At 57.6% G+C, this 22,826-nt stretch overlaps 1 protein-coding gene across 1 annotated transcript; it reads right to left on the bottom strand.

Moving 5' to 3' along the window:
* Positions 1 to 16,435: 16,435 nt before the first annotated feature.
* Positions 16,436 to 20,551, bottom strand: LOC311512076 (hyaluronan synthase 1-like; the record flags this gene model as incomplete). The annotated part of the gene is made up of 5 exons (XM_084613108.1): positions 20,506 to 20,551; positions 19,261 to 19,964; positions 18,245 to 18,470; positions 17,661 to 17,793; positions 16,436 to 17,111 (listed from the first exon to the last, which is right to left on the bottom strand). The coding sequence occupies exons 2-5, from the start codon at positions 19,960 to 19,962 to the stop codon at positions 16,436 to 16,438; spliced, it is 1,737 nt and encodes a 578-aa protein (XP_084469234.1). The 5' UTR covers positions 19,963 to 19,964; positions 20,506 to 20,551.
* Between the last annotated feature and the right edge of the window lie 2,275 nt (positions 20,552 to 22,826).

The raw sequence follows: 22,826 nt of genomic DNA, 5'->3' as shown, positions 1-22,826 counted from the left end.
AGGAGACCTGGGTCCCAATCCGCCCCCTCTAATCACTGGACCGCACTGCCCTTACTTGGTGCTGGGCTCACTCTCCCTGCTGGTGTTGCAGCTGCTGCCAGTTTTGGTTCCCTTACTGTGGCTGGGGGAGTTTTGAACAGTGGTCTGGGGATGACGCACACCCTGTGTCTACGTCAAGCTTGGTGGTTTCTCCCCAACTTTTGGTTCATGTCTTTTTTGTCCACCCAGTTTAGCCCCTCCCCATCTGTCTTTCTTTCTTTTTCCTTGTTTCTGTCTTTATTTCTTTCTTTGTTTCTTTTCTGGGGACTGACTGGCTAAGCAGTAGTTCTGCAGAAAAGGACCTGGACCTCACACTGGCTATGAGTCAGCAGGGTGCCCTCGTTGCCAAGAAGGCCAACGGCATCTTGGGCTGTATTAGTAGGAACATTGCCAGCAGATCGAGGGAAGTGATTATTCCCCTCTATTCAGCACTGGTGAGGCCATATGTGGAGTTTTGCATCTCGTTTTGGTCCCCCCACTACAGAAGGGATGTGGACAAACTGGAGAGAGTCCAGCGGAGAGCAATGAAAACGATCAGGGGGCTGGGGCAAATGATTTACGAGGAGAGGCTGCAGGAACTGGGGTTATTTAGCCCTGGTCAACACGACAAGTTTAGATCGGATTTAGCAGCGTTCGATCGGTTTAGCCCTGCACCCATCCACACTACGAAGCCATTTTTTCCGACTTTAAGGGCTCTTAAAACCGGTTTCTGTACTCCTCCCCGACGAGTGGATTAGCGTGGAAATCGACCTTGCTGGATCCAATTTGGGGTAGTGTGGATGCAATTCAACGGTATTGACCTCCGGGAGCTATCCCAGAGTGCTCCATTGTGACCGCTCTGGACAGCACTCTCAACTCAGGTGCACTGGCCAGGTAGACAGGAAAAGCCCCGCGAACTTTTGAATTTCATTTCCTGGTTGGCCAGCGTGGCGAGATGCAGGTGAGTGCAGATCTCACCAGCAGAGGTGACCATGCAGTCCCAGAATCGCAAAAGAACTCCAGCATGGACCGAATGGGAGATACTGGATCTAATCACTGTATGGGGAGACGAATCCATGCTATCAGAACTCAGTTCCAAAAGACGAAATGCCAAAATATTTGAAAAAATCTCCAAGGGCATGAAGGACAGAGGCCATCACAGGGACCCGAAGCAGTGCCGCGTGAAAGTTAAGGAGCTCAGGCAAGCCTACCAAAGAACCAGAGAGGCAAATGGCCGCTCCGGGTCAGAGCCCCAGACATGCCGCTTCTATGATGAGCTGCATGCCATTCTAGGGGGTGCCCCTACCACAACCCCAGCCCTGTGCTTGGACTCCCTCAATGGGCTCTCATGCAACAGGCATGCGGATTTTGGAGACGAGGAAGATGATGATGAGGAGGAGGTTGACGCACAGCAAGCAAGCGGAGAAACCATTTTCCCCAACAGCCAGGAACTGTTTCTCACCCTGGATCTGGTACCCTCCCAACCCACCCGAGGCGGGCTCCCGGACCTAGAAGTCAGAGAAGGGACCTCTGATGAGTGTACCTTTGAAAATGTAACCCTTCTGCCTGTCAGAGTTGGCAGCAACAAGGGCCGGGTTCAGGATCTAGGGGTTCCCTTCCAATAACACAATGCAAACCGGCTCGAGCCCCCACCCAGTGACCTGGGACAAATCTATACCAACCCCGCTGGGCGCCTCCAAGAGGCAATACTTCCCCTCTCGCAAGCACATAGTCTGAGTGTAGCAAAAAAGCTTTTTAATATCAGAGAGAAACAATGTGGCATTATGTTGGGGAAACACCACCAACAGGATTCATAACACAACCCGTGAGCAAAAAAACCCACCCCAGGCAAATTGGGGCATACCCTTTTCCCTTTGGTTCTTGAGTCCAGCAACCCCAAATCACCCAAAGTCCCAAAAGTCCAATGACCCAAAAGTCTCTGTCCCTGGTCAGGGCAGCCCCAGAGTTCAAAAGTTTATCTGCAGAGTTTTACCTCCCAACCTGGGTGGAGAATGGGGGGGGGGATGTTAAGGGGCACCTTTATGCGGTCCAAATCTGATGGCCCCCACCTCTCCATGGGGCACCGCTCTGCCAGCCGCCCCGTGAGCCACTCTGCTCGCTGTCCCGCAAACTGCTCTGCTCCACCAGCCGCTCCGCTCGCCGTCCCGCAAACTGCTCCACCATCTCTCTTCAGGCTCCCCCACTACTTAACACAACGCTCAGTGATTTCAGCTCTGTGTAAGTTCAGCTCTTTGGTGATTTCAGCTTGTAGGAGGGGAGCCTCAGGGCTGGTGCACCGTTAGCCCAAAGGGAATTCAGCTCAGCAGCCTGTAACTAGACTCCTAAGGGAATCAAAATTAGCTCTGATATTCCACAGTGCAGAGAGGAGGAAGTACAATTAACATGTAAGACCCTCACCAGGGGGCTTATACCACCAAGTATTAATACCTGTTCCCAACCTCTCTCCATTCACACAGTTTTGGAACCCATGACCCTTGCCTAGCGAGTGCTACTTAGTTGATGGTGAGCCCCTACATCATAACAAAAGGCCAAGTATAGTTCCACTGTCCTTGATTCCCATAACCAGGGTAATAACAATTTATTCTTCCTGCCCCAATGACAGAGGCACTGGGGATCCCATAGCAGCCAAAGTGACCATTTGGGCAGCTATGGCCTCATACTAGGCGGGGTGGGTGTGCCTATGCAAATGAGATCAGCCCCTGAAGTTCTTTTCCACAACTTGCCGCACCTCACCACCAGATGTCAGGGTGGAGCTCATCCTGGCTCTGCTTACGTAAATATAATACACGGTTTAAAAGCAAGCATGTTTAATGATTAATTTACCTGAAGACTTGGGATGTATTCAAGGCCAGTACAGCTACTGGAAAAGTCTGTTAACATGTCTGGGGATGGAGAGGAAATCCTCCAGGGACATCTCCATGAAGCTCTTCTGGATGCACTCCCAACGCCTTTGCAAAGGTTTCTGGGGAGGGCAGCCTTATTGCGTCCTCCATGACAGGACACTTTACCACGGCAGGCCAGCAGCACGTTGTCTGGAATCATTGCATAACAAAGCATGGCAGCGTATGGTCCCGGTGTTTGCTGGCATTCAAGCAACATCCATTCTTTATCTCTTTGTGTTGTCCTCAGGAGAGTGATATCATCCATGGTCACCTGGTTGAAATAGGGGAATTTTATTAAGGGGACATTCAGCCCGTTCCTGCTGGGCTGTTTGCCTGTGGCTGAACAGAAACCATCCCTGCTGTTAGCCATGCGGTGAGGGGAGGGGTGAAGTGATCATCCAAGAGAATTGGATGTGTGTGTATGGGGTGGTGGTTAGTTGGGTTTGTGCTGCACGTTAACCCCAAAACCGCAGCCCCTCCTTTTAAAGGGCCAACCCAAGAGGTGCTTGGTATGGGAAAGGAGGGCGCTGCTGTTTGAAACCATTCCCACATGTTAGGAAGGTTAAAGAAGCCAAAAGACTGTGGCTTACCATGTCTGCCTGTAAGCCGAATTCTGTTGCCTGCCGGCCCTGCGTGTGTGATCTCTCACATCATACCGGCAGGCCCTCAATATAAGAGGCAAAATGCGACCTTGTAAAGAAAGCACACGTGCTATGTAATGTTAGCAGCTTGGTTCACGGTGAAAGAGTCTACCCATTGTTCTCTAAAATGTCTCTTTTTAAAGACTAATCTCCCTTTTTTCCCACCCGCAGCTGCAAATATTTCATCGCTCCACGTATCATCTCCATGCCAGAGGCTATCAAAGATTAGAAGCCGAAAAAAGTGCACTTGCGATGAAATGTTCTCTGAGCTCATGCAGGCCTCCCATGCTGAAAGAGCCCAGCAGAATGCATGGAGGGAGACAATGTCAGAGTTCAGGAAAGCACAAAATGAACGCGAGGACAGGAGGGATGAGCGAGACGAGAGGTGGCGTCAGCATGACAAAAGAAGGCAGGATGCAATGCTGAGGCTGCTGGAGGATCAAACCAGTATGCTCCAGCGTATGGTGGAGCTGCAGGAAAGGCAGCAGGAGCACAGACAGCCACTGCAGCCCCTGTGTAACCAACTGCCCTCCTCCCCAACTTCCATAGCCTCCTCACCCAGATGCTCAAGAACGCAGTGGGGGGGCCTCTGGGCACCCAACCACTCCACCCCAGAGGACTTCCCAAGCAACAGAAAGCTGGCAGTCAATAAGTTTTAGAGTGCAGTGTGGCCTTGTCCTTCCCTCCTCCCCTCCTCCTCCTCCCTTCTTGGGCTACCTTGGCAGTTCTCCCCCCATTTGTGTGACAAATTAATAAAGAATGCATGGATTTGAAACAACAATGACTTTATTGCCTCTGCAAGCGGTGATCAAAGGGGGGAGGGGAAGGCGGTTGGCTTACAAGGAAGTAGAGTGAACCAAGGGGCGTGGGTTTTCATCAAGAAACAAACAGAACTGTCACACCATAGCCTGGCCAGTCATGAAACTGGTTTTGAAAGCTTCTCTGATGCGCAACGTGCCCTGCTGTGCTCTTCTAACCACCCTGGTGTCTGGCTGCGCGTAACCAGCAGCCAGGCGATTTGCCTCAACCTCCCACCCCGCCATAAACATCTCCCCCTTACTCTCACAGATATTGTGGAGCACACAGCAAGCAGTAATAACGATGGGAATATTGGTTTCGCTGAGGTCTAACCAAGTCAGTAAACTGCGCCAGCGCGCCTTTAAACGTCCAAATGCACATTCTACCACCATTCTGCACTTGCTCAGCCTGTCGTTGAACAGCTCCTGACTACTGTCCAGGCTGCCTGTGTACGGCTCCATGAGCCATGGCATTAAGGGGTAGGCTGGGTCCCCAAGGATAACTATAGGCATTTCAACGTCCCCAACAGTTATTTTCTGATCTGGGAATAAAGTGCCTTCCTGCAGCTTTTGAAACAGACCAGAGTTCCTGAAGATGCGAGCGTCATGCACCTTTCCCGGCCATCCCACGTTGATGTTGGTGAAACGTCCCTTGTGATCCACCAGAGCTTGCAGCACTATCGAAAAGTACCCCTTGCGGTTTATGTACTCGCCGGCTTGGTGCTTCGGTCCCACGATAGGGATATGGGTTCCGTCTACGGCCCCACCACAGTTAGGGTATCCCCATTGCAGCAAAGCCATCCACTATGACCTGCACATTTCCCAGGGTCACTACCCTAGATAGCAGCAGGTCAGTGATCGTGTTGGCTACTTGGATCACAGCAGCCCCCCACAGTAGATTTGCCCACCCCAAATTGATTCTCAGCTGACCGGTAGCTGTCTGGCGTTGCAAGCTTCCACAGGGCTATCGCCACTCGCTTGTGAACTGTGAGGGCTGCTCTCATCTTGGTATTCTGGCGCTTCAGGGCAGGGGAAAGCAAATCATAAAGTTCCATGAAAGTGGCCCTATGCATATGAAAGTTTTGCAGCCATTGGGAATCGTCCCAGACCTGCGACACTATGCAGTCCCACCAGTCTGTGCTTATTTCCTGGGCCCAGAATCAGCGTTCCACGGCATGAGCCTGCCCCACTGCCACCAGGATGGCCAAATTGCCAGGGCCCGTACTTTGAGAGAAGTCTGTGTCCACGTCCTCGTCACTCTCCTCACCGCACTGCTGTCGCCTCCTCGCCTGCTTTTGCAGGTTCTGGTTCTGCACATACCGCTGGATAGTGCGTGTGGTGGTTAGAGCCGTCACAAGTGCTGCGGTGATCCGAGCGGGCCCCAGGCTTGCCGTGGTATGACGTGAGCAGGAAAGCAGAGTGGCAGCCAAAGCAGTGGGTGGATGACGATGCTGACTGCAACATGGCGCCCGCACGGAAAAAGGTGTAAAACCATCGTCAGCCGTTGCTTTCACGGACGGAGGGGGGAAGCAAGGGGTAGGCTAGCAGCAGACAGTGCTGCTGGCTGGAAGAGCAGCCTGGCCCGCCTCAAGGATTGAACTCCCAACACTGGGTTTAGCAGGCCAATGCTCAAACCACTGAGCTATCCCTCTGCCAATATTCTTGGTGGGACTGAATCTCCATTAGACAAAACTTAAAGAAGAGAATGACCCGAGTCACTCCCATTTATGTGCAGGTGCCCCGACAGACCTTACCGAGATCTGCCAGGAGCACCCATGTCTGCCCAGGTGCCCCGAGCGACCTCACCAAGGCTGGCCAAGAGCACCCAGGAGACGGCGAGGATGGCTACCAGTCGTACTGCACCGTCTGCTGCCACAAGGCAATGAGCTGCCGCTGTGTAGCGGTGCAGTCCCGCGTCTGCCAGCACCCAAGAGACGTACGGTGACGGTGAGCTGAGCAGGCTCCATGCTTGCCGTGGCACGGCGTCTGCACGGGTAACCCAGGAAAAAAGGCCCAAAACGATTGTCTGCCATTGCTTTAATCATAGAATCATAGAATCATAGAATATCAGGGTTGGAAGGGACCCCTGAAGGTCATCTAGTCCAACCCCCTGCTCGAAGCAGGACCTATTCCCAGTTAAATCATCCCAGCCAGGGCTTTGTCAAGCCTGACCTTAAAAACCTCTAAGGAAGGAGATTCTACCACCTCCCTAGGTAACGCATTCCAGTGTTTCACCACCCTCCTAGTGAAAAAGTTTTTCCTAATATCCAATCTAAACCTCCCCCACTGCAACTTGAGACCATTACTCCTCGTTCTGTCATCTGCTACCATTGAGAACAGTCTAGAGCCATCCTCTTCATATCAACCTTCAATCTAGAAAAATCATGGAGCAGGTCCTCAAAGAATCAATCCTGAAGCATTTACATGAGAGGAAAGTGATCAGGAACAGTCAGCATGGGTTCACCAAGGGAAGGTCATGCCTGACTAATCTAATTGCCTTCTATGATGAGATTACTGGTTCTGTGGATGAAGGGAAAGCAGTGGATGTATTGTTTCTTGACTTTAGCAAAGCTTTTGACACTGTCTCCCACAGTATTCTTGTCAGCAAGTTAAAGAAGTATGGGCTGGATGAATGCACTATAAGGTGGGTAGAAAGTTGGCTAGATTGTCAGGCTCAACGGGTAGTGATCAGTGGCTCCATGTCTAGTTGGCAGCCGGTGTCAAGTGGAGTGCCCCAGGAGTCGGTCCTGGGGCCGGTTTTGTTCAATATCTTCATTAATGATCTGGAGGATGGTGTGGATTGCACTCTCAGCAAATTTGCGGATGATACTAAACTAGGAGGAGAGGTAGATACGCTGGAGGGAAGGGATAGGATACAGAGGGCCCTAGACAAATTTGAGGATTGGGCCAAAAGAAATCTGATGAGGTTCAATAAGGATAAGTGCAGGGTCCTGCACTTAGGACGGAAGAACCCAATGCACAGCTACAGACTAGGGACCAAATGGCTAGGCAGCAGTTCTGCGGAAAAGGACCTAGGGGTGACAGTGGACGAGAAGCTGGATATGAGTCAACAGTGTGCCCTTGTTGCCAATGGCATTTTGGGATGTATAAGTAGGGGCATAGCGAGCAGATCGAGGGACGTGATCGTTCCCCTCTGTTCGACATTGGTGAGGCCTCATCTGGAGTACTGTGTCCAGTTTTGGGCCCCACACTACAAGAAGGATGTGGATAAATTGGAGAGAGTCCAACGAAGGGCAACAAAAATGATTAGGGGTCTGGAACACATGACTTATGAGGAGAGGCTGAGGGAACTGGGATTGTTTAGTCTGCAGAAGAGAAGAATGAGGGGGGATTTGATAGCTGCTTTCAACTACCTGAGAGGTGGTTCCAGAGAGGATGGTTCTAGACTATTCTCAGTGGTAGAAGAGGACAGGACAAGGAGTAATGGTCTCAAGTTGCAGTGGGGGAGGTTTAGGTTGGATATTAGGAAAAACTTTTTCACCAAGAGGGCGGTGAAACACTGGAATGTGTTACCTAGGGAGGTGGTAGAATCTCCTTCCTTAGAAGTTTTTAAGGTCAGGCTCGACAAAGCCCTGGCTGGGATGATTTAATTGGGGATTGGTCCTGCTTTGAGCAGGGGGTTGGACTAGATGACCTCCTGAGATCCCTTCCAACCCTGATATTCTATGATTCTATGATTCTAAGTCAATGCTAGCCTCGGTACTGTGGACGCACTGCACCGACTTAATGGTCTTAATGGTTTTAAGTGGGGACACACACAATCGACTGTATAAAATCGCTTTCTAAAAAATTGACTTCTATAAATTCGACCTAATTTCGTAGTGTAGACATCCCCTTAGTCTGCCGAAGAGAAGAGTGAGGTGGATTTGATATCAGCCTTTAGCTTCCTGAAGGGGGGGTTCCAAAGAGGATGGAGCTCGGCTGTTCTCAGTGGTGGCAGATGGCAGAACGAGGAGCAATGGTCTCAAGTTGCAGTGCGGGAGGTCGAGGCTGGATATTAGGTAACACTATTTCACGCAGAGTGGTGAAGCACTGGAATGGGTTACCTAGGAAGGTGGTAGAATCTCCATCCTTAGAGGTTTTTAAGGCCCGGCTTGACAAAGCCCTGGCTGGGATGATTTAATTGGGGTTGGTCCTGTTTTGAGCAGGGGGTTGGACAAGATACCTTCTGAGGTCCCTTCCAACCCTCATAGTCTGATTCTATGGTTCTATTCCCCTCTCCAGCCCTGTTTGTTCCCCCGCATGCTGGTCATTTATTTTCAGTTGTTTCCCTGTGCTCTTGAAATACACAAGGGCCGTGTTTGTTGTTTGGTCTCTTATTCTCTCAGGGTTCCCGTCCTATGCCCCTTGTATATTAGCACATTCATAGCAAACCAGTATCTATGCCATCTGCTTCTCTCTCTCAGCTCCTGGAGATCCTAACTCCTGGATTCTGTCTGGAAGCCCCCTACCCATCTCGGTGACCTCAGGGAGCAAACCTGGCCTGGAATGCAATGAAGGCCGACACACTCTTCTCTGCTCAGTTACTCTATAATTAAATTCCCCCAGCCAGGTGCAGTGTGATGCTCATGATACGCAGTTTGACACAACCCCCTGGTATGGGGTGAATAATAAAATGTGTCACCAATAAATATTTGCAGAAGTCAATGAGGAGGAATTTAGCAAACAGTTCTGGGAGTGGCAGGGGAGCTGTCATAATGAAACCAACTCCATCAGCATCCTTAGCTTCCTTAATAGTTTCACCAGACCCCCTGTCACGGAGTCCCTGGGCGATGCTCTGGAACTGCTCCCCATGAAGCCAGTCAGGACTCTGGGGTAGTCGCCTTTCTGTGAGCAGCCTGTCTTCAGGACACACAGCTCACACAGCTTCCACCTTCCTGGGTCTGACCTCGGAGCATTCAGCATCCTCTGCCCCTCCGTGCGCTTCCCCCCAGCGAGTCCACTCAGGTGGGGCTCCTGGGGAAGCCAGAGGGTCCTGCACCCCAACTCCGCAGTCAGACGGGACTCTCAGCCAGCCAGTAAAACAGAAGGTTTATTAGACGACAGGAACATGGTCTAAAACAGAGCTTGCAGGTGCAGAGAACAGGACCCCTCAGCTGGGTCCATTTTGGGGGGCAGTGAGCCAGACAACCACGTCTGCACTTCACTCCATGTCCCAGCCAGCCCCAAACTGAAACTCCCTCCAGCCCCTCCTCCTCTGGGCTTTGTTCCTTTCCCGGGCCAGGAGGTCACCTGATTCCTTTGTTCTCCAACCCTTTAGCTCTCACCTTGCAGGGGGGGAAGGGCCCAGGCCATCAGTTGCCAGGAAAGAGGGTGTCGGCCATTCTCTGTGTCCAGACCCCTGCACACACCTGCCCTCTAGGGCTCTGCAATGATCATACACCCTTACCCCACCACCTAGATACTTAAGAACTGCATAGGGGAAACTGAGGCACCCCCACAATATTCGGAGGAAACATTAAGAACAGGCCCACTTCGTCACACCCCCATTTGGTATGAATCAGCCATCGCTCTATTGGAGTCAATGGGGCCAGATTCTAGCTGGGGTCAATCGGCCGTAGTTCCTTTGGAGTCACTGTATGATTTATACCACCTGATGATCTGGCTAAACATCTCTCATGTGGAAAGAGTCGCACCTCTACCCTTGTGACTGAGCTGAGTATCACCTCTTCGCTCTGTGGCACAAACCTGCAGACAGTATGCGACAAATTCAGTAACACACAAGCTGGTGGGCTGAGAAAGGGTCAGTCTGAATTGTATTTAAAGAGGAAGTGCCCAGGCATGAGGGTCGTGCAATTAATGACATTTCAGTAAATCATTCACGGTTACTCCCAAGGTGTATGTGAATCCGATTCTGGCTTTGGCCTATATAGAGAGGAAAGGGGCCATGCTAGACAGGTTAGTGCATCTCTTCAAGTTACAGAGAACTTGGAGGTGAACGGAACCATTGTGCGGCTGAAGGGAAGAGTTTTTAATGCTGTTAAATTATTGCTTGTAATCACTGATGATCTGCTGCAAAGCGGGTAAAGGCTGGAGATATATCTCAGGTGCACGCTCCCGCTGTAAAGCCCATGACGACGACAGAGCCCGGATAAAGCGGCTCAGTCTGTGCAAGGGAAAAGAAGCCTCACTCCTGGAGTGGTGGGGGAATGAAATAGGGAGATTTTCAAAGGCAAAACCGCAGCGAGGGGGCCAGCGTCTGCTGAAACTCCCTGGGAGTCTGGCCTCAGACTCCCTTCAGCTGCTTTGAACGTCCCAGGTTTAGGGAGCAGAGACGAACCAGTCGACGTACTTGATGTGGACTGTCAAAAAGCCTTTGGCGAGCTCTCTTGCCATAAGGAATCAAAGCCGTGCTGGGGTGGGAGGCCAGGGACTGTCATGGAGCAGAAACAGGACAACAGCCAGAAAACAGGAGTTTGCAGCGTTGTTGTAGCCGTGCGGGTCCCGGGATATTAGAGAGACAAGGTCGGGGAGGGAAAAGCTTTTATTGGACCAGCTTCTGCTGGGGAGAGACACGAGTTGTCGAGCTCCGCTGACCCGCAGCAGAACTCGGTGTCGCTTGGAAGCTCGTCCCTTCCCCCCACCTTGTGTCGCTAGAAAACAGAGCCGGAATTCAAGGAAATTTTGTGTGATGGCAAAAGCTTAAAAGTGGAGTCCTCCAGGCTCTGCGCTAGACCCAGTGTTCACGGTACTCAGATAATCTGACGGGGGGTGGGCGAGGAGGTGGTGAAATCTGCAGAGAAGGCAACGTATTGAGGTTAGTCGGGAACTTGAGGGAGATCGAACGGAGCTGGGTCAACGGGCAATGCGATGGCAGATGAAGTTGAGTTTTGGTCAATGCAAAGTAACGCACATGGGCAGGGCGGGGGTCTGAAGCCTCCGAGACCTGACAGCTTCTAACCGAACCCGGCTGATCCAGGGAAGGGACCGGAGCGTCCCCATAGGAGAATCAATGGACACCTCAGCTCGCTGAAGAAGAGGAAAGCGAAGAAGCCGTTGGGGGAGATAATGTGGAAACACTGTAGGGCCCCTCTGCAGATCGGCAGTATGCTTTGACCCTGGCGCCCCAAGGCCGTGCCGGTCGCCCCATGTCAGAAGGGACAGTGCAGACCTGGAGCAAATACGGACGAGGGAGTGAAAACTGGGCCCAATCCTCTGCTGGGATCAATTGGCCGTAGCTCCATTGGAGTCAATGGGGCAGATCCCAGCCGGTTTACACCAGTGTAACTGTTGAAGTCAATGGACCCATAGGCTTGCTGGGGCCCTGGCCGTCTGGCAATAAGCACACAGGCTGCGGCTGACTTGCTGTTTAACTGTCTCCTTCCACATTGAAGTGATTTGGTGTAACAGGACGTGAGGCAGGGGCAGGTCGTGTCCCCGTGACTGTCACTGGCTCCATCTGACATCTGCGCTTTGCTGGTCACCACGATTGCATCCGGAGACACGACTATGATGAGGATTGCCCCGCGGAGCGCCCTTCTCCGGTGTCCCGGAGCCCCCGCTCTGCTACAGCGAGGCGTGTCTGGGCCATGGGAGAGCTGGGAGAAATTTTCCAACCGAAACTTTTCTCCACTGAAGAATGCAGCTTTGGGGCGACTGAAACATTTCACGAATTTGTGTCGATTTCGCTGCATTGCGTCAGCCAGAAAAAACCCCAAACCAACACCCTGACAAAGGGAGACGTTTTGTCTGGACATTTCCAGAATTAAACCTTTTAATTTTTTTCAACTCAAAGTGTCTTTTCATTTCAAAGTTGACGGCGCTTTTCCTTTAGAAACCAATTTAGAAATGTTTCTAAATGCTTGAAAATGAACCAAAACCATTTTTCATTCGGCTTTTCAGTTGGACGAGAAATTGGGTCAGCCCAGAACGATTTCCCCCCCGATGTTTGAGAACTGCCAGTGAACCAGATAATCGGTTATTTGCGCAGTTCTGTTGCCTGTTTCCCCCACCCCCCCTGGAATCTGGGCTGGAAGTCCCTTTCCCGCCTCATTTCGGGCTTGACTCTCTCCTCCTCCCCCGGCAGAGCTCGCTGTGTCAGCCGGGAGAAGGCCCCGTTCGGCTCTGAGCCCAGCCCCGTGGGCCTCCCAGCACCAGGACGGTTTCCTTCCTCCTCTGCCTTCTCCCTGCTCTCCTAGCTACGAGTGGACAAGGTGAGTCACCCGCTGCTGTGGCCGTCTAACCCTGCCTGGGCTTGGACCCTTTATACCCCCCGGATCCCCAGTCAGGGGAACATCCAGCATGTGCAGGGAGGGGGGATTAGCTCTGTGTGGGGTACAGGGCCCTGTCTACACTACGGCTGCTGTCGTGTCCCAGCGCTGTAGCTGGGCCGGCAGAGCCCCGTAGTGAAGACGCCGCCTGTCCCAATGGACGGGGTTTTTCCATCCCTGTGGGAATTCCCCTCCCCGAGCGAAGGAAGGATTCACCCATCGACCTGCGTCTACTCCAGGGGTTGGGTCTGCCTCAGTGCGGTGCTCAGGGTGTGGATCCCTCCCCGCCCCTGGCCTCTGTAGCTATAACAGCCTGAACTTTAAGTGTAGACCAGGCCTGAGGGTGTCCGGGGGCTGCTGGCCCCTCACTGAAACGTGGTGCTGGGTTTTTGGTCAGCCCTCTCCCAGTAGCAAAAGAAAGGGGACGGGTCAAAGAGGAGGACAGTCCCCAGGGCCAATGGGGAGCGGGCATCGCTGCAGGTCGACCTGATTGACAGGGAGGCTGGCCAGTGAGGGAGTCAGGAGCGCAGGGCCCATCCTCCATGTGAGCTGGGGCTGGCTGAGGCAGGGGAGGGCAGAGTTAAGGGGAGAGCAGCAGGATGAGCTGGGCTGGGGCACAGGAAGGGGAGCCGGGAGCCAGGGCAGCGCAGACCAGAACTGCAGGGGGAGCCGTGGGCCCAGAGCCGGGACAGCGGGCCCTGGCCCAGCCCCACGTTCACCGGCGCTGCATGGGGACCTGCGCAGAGGGCCCAGCGCAGGGAGACGTCACCCGGCACGAGGCCTTGCGGGCCGGACTCACAGGGGCGATGTGACCGAAACAGGGGGGTGATGCTGGCCCCCTAGTGTCTGAGGGCGGGGGGTGGGGGGCACCGCCAGAGTGGAGTCTGACCCCTGGCGTCACTGCAGTGTGGCCAGAGCCTGGGACGGGTGAGCTGACAGCCACGGTGTAAGTGACGCCGGGTCTACACGGACGCAAGGTCACCCGCGCAACCCCCAGTTGCGATGTCACTGGGGTAGGGCACGTCCGTCGGCGGGCGCACGGCAGGGGTGTGGACGCGGACACAGTTAGGTCCCCCTGAGCTGCCTCACGTTGACCTAAGTCTGTCGTGCAGACCAGGAGGAGCAGGGAGCGTGGGGAGCAGGATCAGCCCCGTTTAGCAGCGCGGGGCCGGGGCCGGCAGTTGGCTGTAGTGTCACCCCAGGGGTAGCCCCTCGCTCTCCCGTGGAGACACGGCCTGGGCGATTCATAAGATGAGCACGGGATGCCGGCCGCGATGCCCCAGTGCGGCACTAGGGGGCGCTGTGCTGCAGGGAGCAAGGTCAGACTCCTGTATAGACAGCCCCTGCGCCCCACCCCAGACGTGGGTGCAACTCAGCACCGGGCCAGGGGTCCATGTATAAAGTGAAGGCTTATCAATAATCATCCAAATTAAAACAAGGTAAGTTAATGACAAGGGTCGATAAGACAGATTTTTCAAAAAAATACATTTTATTTGCCACAGTTCATAAAATAAACCCAGTAAAAATCTCTCCTGTTAAATGGCTCTTTGTAATTATTACAGACAAATAAATAGACTATGTTCCTTCATTTCCCTGCTGGAAAGGGGCCTCCTCTCGCCCTCACGATCTGTAAAGTTTATTGAGGTGAAAGGATCCACCCAGCAAGGGCAGCGAATTTCCCCTCCTTCATCCCCAAACTCAGAATCTGGAGTGGGATCTTTTCAGTGCGAGCAAACGGCGACAGGATGTAAAGTTGGCAGCATTTGTCAGCTTGGAATGGCCAAACTGCACAGTGCAGGTAAGAACCTACTACCGCTGTGAAGGGAGATCCTCCCGAAGCGCTCAGGCATTACTGATTTGGAAGAGGTGAGGTTTGTCCAGTGAGCGTGGCCATTCAGCAGACGTAACGGCATCCGCAACACAAAGTCCAGCAATGACGGGATCCTCCCCAGAGACGGATGAATCTCAGTGGTGGGCGAGGGATCCCTGTGTAACCAGCCGCCCCACCCCAGAGGTGGCTGCATCTCAGTGCCATACTGGATGAACAGCTCCTGCACCCCGCAACAGAAACAGTGACGCCTCAACGCCTGGCAAAAGATTCCCTGTGTAAACAGCCCCCGGGCCCCACCCCAGAGGCAGCTGGATCTCAACCCTGGTTTAAGACAGTCCCAGCAGAGACGTGCGGGTGTGGGAGTTGCAGAGAATGAGATTAATAAATAAAACGAGATCAGACAATTGCTTGGAGCTGGACATTAACTCGGTACTAGGGGAAAGACGGAAGTTTCTGAGCTACTGTGTCTTGGGGCTGACAGAGCTACGGGGCTGATGGGGTGTGAAAATCTATGCCCCCCCCACCACCCCACTGAGCGCTGAAGAGATGCCCAGCGGCCAGTGGAAGAAGGCGTCAGCCAGCAGACCTAGCGCCATGCAGGGGCGTGGGGGGAGGGGAGTGTCCTACCCCGAGGGAAACCCCCCCATCCCGTGCTGCTGTCGGCTGCGTCTATGCTACGGGGTGAGGCTGGTTCCGGCCCTGGAGCTATGCCACTGTAGTCCCTGCAAACATGGCCTCAGTGATGAGAGAACCCAGGAGTCCTGACGCCCAGCCTCCCGGCTCTAACCACTAGACAAGTGGTTCTCAGAATTTTGTATTGGTGACCCCTTTCACACAGGAAGCCTCGGAGAGTGACCTCCTCCCCCCTTATAAATTAAAAATACATTTTTTATATTCAACACTATTACAGAGGCTGGCGGCGAAGCAGGGTTTGGGGTGGAGGCTGACAGCTCGTGAACCCCACATAATAACCTGTGACCCGCTGAGGGGTCATGACCCCCTGTTTGAGACTCATAGAATCAGAATATCAGGGTTGGAAGGGACCTCAGGAGGTATCTAGTCCAACCCCCCGCTCAAAGCAGGACCAACCCCAACTAAATCATCCCAGCCAGGGCTTTGTCAAGCCTGACCTTAAAAACTTCTAAGGAAGGAGATTCCACCACCTCCCTAGGGAACCCATTCCAGGGCTTCACCACCCTCCCTCTGAAATAGTGTTTCCTAATAGCCAACCTAAACCTCCCCCACTGCAACTTGAGACCATTACTCCTCGTTCTGTCATCTGCCACCACTGAGAACAGCCGAGCTCCATCCTCTTTGGAACCCCCCGCAGGTGGTTGAAGGCTGCTATCAAATCCCCCCTCACTCTTCTCTTCTGCAGACTAAACAATCCCAGTTCCCTCAGCCTCTCCTCGTAAAGCATCTGCCCCAGCCCCCTAATCATTTTCAGTGCCCTCCGCGGGACTCTCTCCAATTTGTCCACATCCCTTCTGTAGTGGGGGGCCCAAAACTGGACCCAGTACTCCAGATGTGGCCTCACCAATGCCGAATAGAGGGGACTAATCACTTCCCTTGATCTGCTGGCAACGCTCCTACTAATACAGCCCAATGTGCCGTTGGCCTTCTTGGCAACAAGGCCAACCTGCTGACTCATAGCCAGCGTCTCGTCTACTGTAATCCAGCTCTCTGCACCAGACCCCATTCCCCTGTGAGAGTCAGGGATAGAATCCAGGAGTCGGGGCTCCAAGCCCCCTGCTCCAGCCACTAGACCTTACTTCCCCCTCAGAGCTGGGGAGAGAACCCAGGAGTCCTGGCTCCCACAACCCCTGTGCTCTAACCACTAGTCCCCACTCCCCTCCCAGAGCAGGGAATGGAACCCAGGAGTCCTGGCACCCTCGCTCCCCTCTCTCCCCACTAGCCATCACTTCCCTGTCTAATCCGGCCTTCCAGCTTCCCCACAGCCAGGCCGGGGGGGTGAGGTAGGAAGAGAATAACAAGGAACCCTGGTGTCCGGGCCTCACACCTGGACTGTGTAGTGGTCGGCCCGCTTCCGGCAGCACCGCCGGATCCACACCCAGTACAGCAGCACCATGCCGGCCCAGTAGCCCAGGTAGACGCCCACCCCGATGACCAGGTATCTCAGCTCGGCCTGCTTGACCAGGCTGGTCCATTTGGCCAGGGCCTCTTGGTAGATGGTGTAGCCCAGCCCCGCCAGCAGCAGGAACCCCCAGATGGAGACGGGCAGCAGGGGCATCAAGTTGCCCACCATCTTCTTCCTCCCGGAGGTGCCCCAGCTGCTCTTGTTCATGGTGACGATGGCGAAGTACTTGGCCGGCAGGAGGCCGCCCATGTAGAGCAGGGCGTAGAGGCTCATGAAGAGCATGCGGGGGCTGCCCCGCAGCCAGCAGGCGTAGAGCGCCTTGATGCAGGCCACCAGCTGGACGCAGAGCAGGACCCACAGCACGTCCCACAGGCTGCCGCCGTAGAAGAGGCGCAGGACAGTGGCCGTCACGAAGAAGGGGAAGACGCCGGCCACCACGGCCTCGTAGGTCATCCACAGGTGATGCCGGTGCCACCAGAGGGCGTTGTAGAGCCACTCGCGGAAGTAGGACTTGGTCCAGCGGGTCTGCTGGGCCAGCCAGCGCAGGAACTGGGCGGGGGTCTCTGAGTAGCAGCGGGAGCGGGCCGTGTACCTGCAGGGGGGCGGGCGGGGGGCTTAGCTAATGCAGAGCTGAGGCTGGAACCCAGGAGGCCTGACTCCCAGCCCCCCTGCTCTAACCGCTAGCCCCACTCCCCTCCCAGAGCCAGAAATAGAACCCAGGCGTCCTGGCTCCCAACCCCCTGCACTAACCGCTAGCCCCCACTCCCCTCCCAGAACTGGGAAGAGAACCCAGGAGTCCTGACTCCCAGCCCCCCTGCTCTAACCGCTAGCCCCACTCCCCTCCCAGAGCCGGAAATAGAACCCAGGAGTCCTGGCTCCCAACCCCCTGCTCTAACCGCTAGCCCCCACTCCCCTCCCAGAGCCGGAAATAGAACCCAGGCGTCCTGGCTCCCAACCCCCTGCTCTAACCACTAGCCCCCGCTCCCCTCCCAGAGCCAGGGAGAGAACCCAGGAGTCCTGGCTCCCATTCCCCCCGCTCTAACCGCTACCCCCCACTCTGCTCCCAGAGCCCGTGAGAGAACCCAGGAGTCCGGGCCCCCAGCCCCCAGGAGGGCCGGGCCCAGCTGGGCCGTGCACTCACTTGGTGGCGTAGCCCATGCTCAGCATGCGGTTGGTGAGGTGCCGGTCGTCGCCGAAGGTGCAGTGGGTGCCCAGGAATTTCTGGTTGTACCAGGACTCCAGGAACTGCTGCAAGAGGTCGTTCCGGTACAGGCCTGCAGGGGGCAGCAGGCAGCGCAGGGTCAGCAAAGCCGGAATTCCCAGCGGTCCCTTCCCGGCCCCTCCTCGAGCCGGGATAGAGCCCCCTGCTCTAGCCACTGGACCCCAGAGACGGGGAGACCCCAGGAGCCCTGACACCCAGCCCCCCTGCTCTAGCCACTAGACCCCACTCCCCTCCCAGAGACGGGGAGACCCCAGGAGCCCTGGCTCCCAACCCCCCTGCTCTAGCCACTAGACCCCACTCCCCTCCCAGAGACGGGGAGACCCCAGGAGCCCTGACACCCAGCCCCCCTGCTCTAGCCAACAGACCCCACTCCCCTCCCAGTGCTGGGGAGAGAACCCAGGAGCCCTGGCTCCCAACCCCCTGCTCAGCCCCTCCGCTCTATCCACTAGCCCCCCCCTTCCTTCCCAGAGCGTGGGAGAACCCAGGCGTCCTGGCAGGCTCACCCAGGGGCCCGCTGATGCAGGAGACGCAGTCGAAGTAGGACTGGCAGGCGCGCTCCACGTTGAAGGCCATCCAGTAGCGCAGGCTGCTCATGAAGCTGATGAAGGAGTCGGAGACGTTCAGGATCCGCACGTCGCCCCCCACGGCTCCGTAGCGCTTGTTGGCCTCCAGCACCTTCACCATCTCCACCGTGGCGCTGGGGTCCAGCTTGGTGTCTGAGTCACACACCTGGGGGCGGCCGAGGAGGGGGTGTTACTTGCGGAGACCCCCAGGGGGAGCTGTGCTGAGCCCTATGCCCAGTGCATCACTAGGGGGCGCTGTGCTGCAGGGGGCAGGCTGGGGACTCTCCCCTGGCCGTCAGGACTGTCCCGATGCCCCAGGGCGGCGCTAGGGGGCGCTGTGCTGCAGGGGGCGGGGTGGGGGGCTCTCCCCTGGCCGTCAGGACTGTCCTGATGCCCCAGGGCGGCGCTAGGGGGCGCTGTGCTGCAGGGGGCGGGGTGGGGGGCTCTCCCCTGGCCGTCAGGACTGTCCTGATGCCCCAGGGCGGTGCTAGGGGGCGCTGTGCTGCAGGGGGCACGGTGGGGGGCTCTCCCCTGGCAGTCAGGACTGTCCCGATGCCCCAGGGCGGCGCTAGGGGGTGCTGTGCTGCAGGGGGCACGGTGGGGGGCTCTCCTCTGGCAGTCAGGACTGGCCCGATGCCTCAGGGCGGCGCTAGGGGGCGCTGTGCTGCAGGGGGCAGGGTGGGGGGCTCTCCCCTGGCAGTCAGGACTGGCCCGATGCCTCAGGGCGGCGCTAGGGGGCGCTGTGCTGCAGGGGGCAGGGTGGGGGGCTCTCCCCTGGCAGTCAGGACTGTCCCGATGCCCCAGGGCGGCCCTAGGGGGCGCTGTGCTGCACGGGGTGGGGACAGGCCTCTCCCCTGGCAGGCAGGGCAGGCCCTCATGCCCAGAACGGCAGTAGGGGGCGCTGTGCTGTGCTGGGGGCTGGGGTGGGGGGAGGGTAGCCAGCTGGTTGCTCCTACCTGGATATAGTCCACCGAGTTGCCCAGCGCTCTGAAGGCCGTGTACATCACCTCCCGCTTCCCGCCCCATCGCTGCATGATGCAGACGCATCGCCTGGAGCGGATCAACTCCTCCACCGCCAGCTGGCCCGGGTCCACCATCTCCACCTCGGTGTAGGGCCCAGGCTCCTCCCCTCCTGCCCCCTGGGAGCCGCCGCCCCCCTCCTCGCCCTCCCGCGGGGGCAGCCGGTGGTAGTTGTTCTCCCAGACGTAGGTGCCCACGTCCTCGCCGGCGAAGACCTCCTGGAACATGTCCATCATGTAGCGGTCGTCGGGGCTGTTGCCGTCGATCACCATGAGGATCTGCAGCTTCTCTGGGGGGTACAGGGTGGCCCGCACCGACTCCAGGCACTGCCGGAGATAGGAGGGGTCTTCTTGGTAGGCCGAGATGGTCAACGCCACCGTCTTGGTGTAGCTACAGGCCAACGACTCCCTCCTCATCTGCCGGTGCTCCAGAGAGGCGAAGAAGCTCTGGATGACCAGGTGGGCGGCGAGGAAGACTCCATAGAGGCCGAAGGCCATGATCCGATACTGGTCGGCCACCAGCTGGATCCCAGCGACGTAAGCCCATGTCAGGACCCCCAAGATGAGCAGGGCAAAGGTGATGGTGAGGATGCGGCGCCCGGCGGAGATGAGGTATTTAGGTGCTTTTCTGGGGTCCATCTCTGCAAGGGACGGGCATGGGGTGAGATGCTGTTGGGTGGGTGTGGACTGGACCCCCCCAGGTCTCAGCAATGGGGGGATTCACCGCCTGGGGCTGCCCAAATTGACAGGAGCTCTGGGGCAGGGCCACAAAGATGATTAAACCGGGCTGGGAAGGAGGCGTTGTTGGGATGATGGCAACTGGCACCCGAAAAGGTCCGTTTGAATAAATAAATGACCCACACAGAGCACGACACTCCTCCTGTCAGCGCCAGGCAGGGAACCCTGGAGTTCTGGCTCCCAGCCCCCCCGCTCGATGTGGCCCACCAGACCCCATTCCTCCTCCAGAACCAATGAGAGAACCCAGGAGTCCTGGCTCCCACCCCCACTGCTGTGGCCCACCAGACCCCATTCCCCTCCTAGAACGGCGGGAGAGAACCCAGGAGTCCCGGCTCCCACCCCCACTGCTGTGGCCCACCAGACCCCATTCCCCTCCCAGAACTGGGGGAGAGAACCCAGGAGTCCCGGCTCACCCTGGTCTAACCCCTGGCCCCGGCTGCCCACCTGGTGCCGGCTGCTCTCCCCGCTGGTGCTGTCGGTTCTGGCTCCCTTCCTGCGGCTGGGGGGAGCTTTTGAACTGCCTGGAGCGGGTGGGGGGGGACGGGGGACGGGACACACGCTGTGCCTGCGTCAGGCGGGGCGACCCAGCCTCCCCCCACTTGAGTCTCACCCCCCCCTTCCTCTTCCCAGCTGCGCATCTCCCCCCAGCCGCGCTTCCTTCCCCCCCGCCCCCGCAGGCTGGGCACTGACTGGCCATGCCCCGAGCTCTCCATGCGGGCCGGGTCCCGTGTTCTCCTGGGGGGGGCTGCGGGTCGGGAGTGAGGGGCGGGGCAAGGCGGGGGGGGGGGGGAGATTCCTGGGCTCTGCCCTGATGGGGCTGGGAACGTCAGCGGGTTGGGGCAGCCCAGTGAGTAACCGCCCCCCCCCGCCCCTCGCCTCTCAGGTGGGTCCTGCTGGTCAGTGGGGAAGGGGGGGGGGCGCTGGATGTTAACTGGCCAGGACGTGGGTGGGGGGCAGAGCAGCAGAGAGAGCACCAGGGGGACCTCCCCCCCGCCCCAGCTCTGCCCCTCACTCCCGACCCGCAGCCCCCTGCCAGCCCAGCCCTGGGGCTCGCCCCCCCCCACAGCTCTGCCGGTGCCCCTCACTCCCGACCCGCAGCCCCCTGCCAGCCCAGCCCTGGGGCTCGCCCCCCCCCCCCACAGCTCTGCCGGTGCCCCTCACTCCCGACCCGCAGCCCCCCGCCAGCCCAGCCCTGGGGCTCGCCCCCCCCCCCACAGCTCTGCCGGTGCCCCTCACTCCCGACCCGCAGCCCCCTGCCAGCCCAGCCCTGGGGCTCGCCCCCCCCCACAGCTCTGCCGGTGCCCCTCACTCCCGACCCGCAGCCCCCCGCCAGCCCAGCCCTGGGGCTCGCCCCCCCCCACAGCTCTGCCGGTGCCCCTCACTCCCGACCCGCAGCCCCCCGCCAGCCCAGCCCTGGGGCTCGCCCCCCCCCACAGCTCTGCCGGTGCCCCTCACTCCCGACCCGCAGCCCCCCGCCAGCCCAGCCCTGGGGCTCGCCCCCCCCACAGCTCTGCCGGTGCCCCTCACTCCCGACCCGCAGCCCCCCGCCAGCCCAGCCCTGGGGCTCGCCCCCCCCCACAGCTCTGCCGGTGCCCCTCACTCCCGACCCGCAGCCCCCCGCCAGCCCAGCCCTGGGGCTCGCCCCCCCCCCCCACAGCTCTGCCGGTGCCCCTCACTCCCGACCCGCAGCCCCCCGCCAGCCCAGCCCTGGGGCTGACGGTGGGACCCTCCCTTATTCTGCCCCGGACGAGCCCGTTGTCAGGGTGGCAACAAAATAAATAGATGGGACTTGAGCAATAAAGTGCCCCCGCCACCCCCCCCGTCATGCACTTTCCCATGAACTCCAGCCCAGCCCCCCCCCACAACCCCCGCCCCTCCCTCTGCGCTTTGCCAGCCCCTGCCCCACAGATCCCCCCACCCCACTCTGCTGAGCTGCCCCCCTCTCCCCCGCTGCCCTCCCACTGGGGAAGTTTTCAAGGAGGCACATGTGTGGGTGGGGGGAGTAAAGTGTGGGAGGGCGGGGGCTGGGCCGTGTGTCTCGCAGCCCCCCCCATCCCTGCCGGGGTGGGGGGCTGGGAGCCGGGGCTAGCAATGGGGGTGGGGTTTGGGGTTCCGGGAATTCAGGTGCAGCCCTGTGGTTACCGTGCGCCGCATTCCTGGCATGGTTCTAGGTTGTGCCAAGCCCCTTGGACAACCCCCCTCCGCACACCTGGGGGGCAGGGCTGGATTGCTCATTTCCTCTCCCATCTCCCCCCTCAAGGGGAATGGGGACCGGGATAGGGGGCCTTTCCCTCGGGGGCGGGGAGGGAAAGACTGGCTGGCTTTGGGTTAGGGGGTTCAGTGGCCTCATGTGTGAATGGAGTCTGCCGGGTCTCAGCACCAGCCCCCCCCCTCCCCCATATGGACACTAACCCACCCCCTGGATGGACCACAGGGACTCAACTCCCTCCACACCCATGCTGGGACAGGGGAAGCACGGTGAGGGGGGGCATGTGTCTGAGCTACAAGACCTCTGCCCTGAGCTGGGACCCAAGCGTCCGGCTGGTGTAATCCCCGCTCCTCAGCCATGAATCTCTCTGCTCCAGGCTCCTGGCCCTGTCCAAAGGCAGCCGGATGATCCTGCCCCCTTTCCAGAGGGCACAGGACATGTGGCAGGGCCGGGGAGAGGACCCAGGCGTCCTACCCTCTGCTTTGCCTCGCAGAGGGAATATGCCCCAATATGTGCCAGTGTAACCCATCTGAGCAGCTGCCGCTCCACCACCCGA

Source organism: Lepidochelys olivacea (assembly GCF_965140295.1).
Source record: "Lepidochelys olivacea isolate rLepOli2 genome assembly, chromosome: 24".
NCBI classification, from domain to species: Eukaryota; Metazoa; Chordata; order Testudines; family Cheloniidae; genus Lepidochelys; species Lepidochelys olivacea.
Note: the sequence above shows the minus strand (reverse complement) of the source record. Positions and strands in the feature narration are given on the sequence as shown.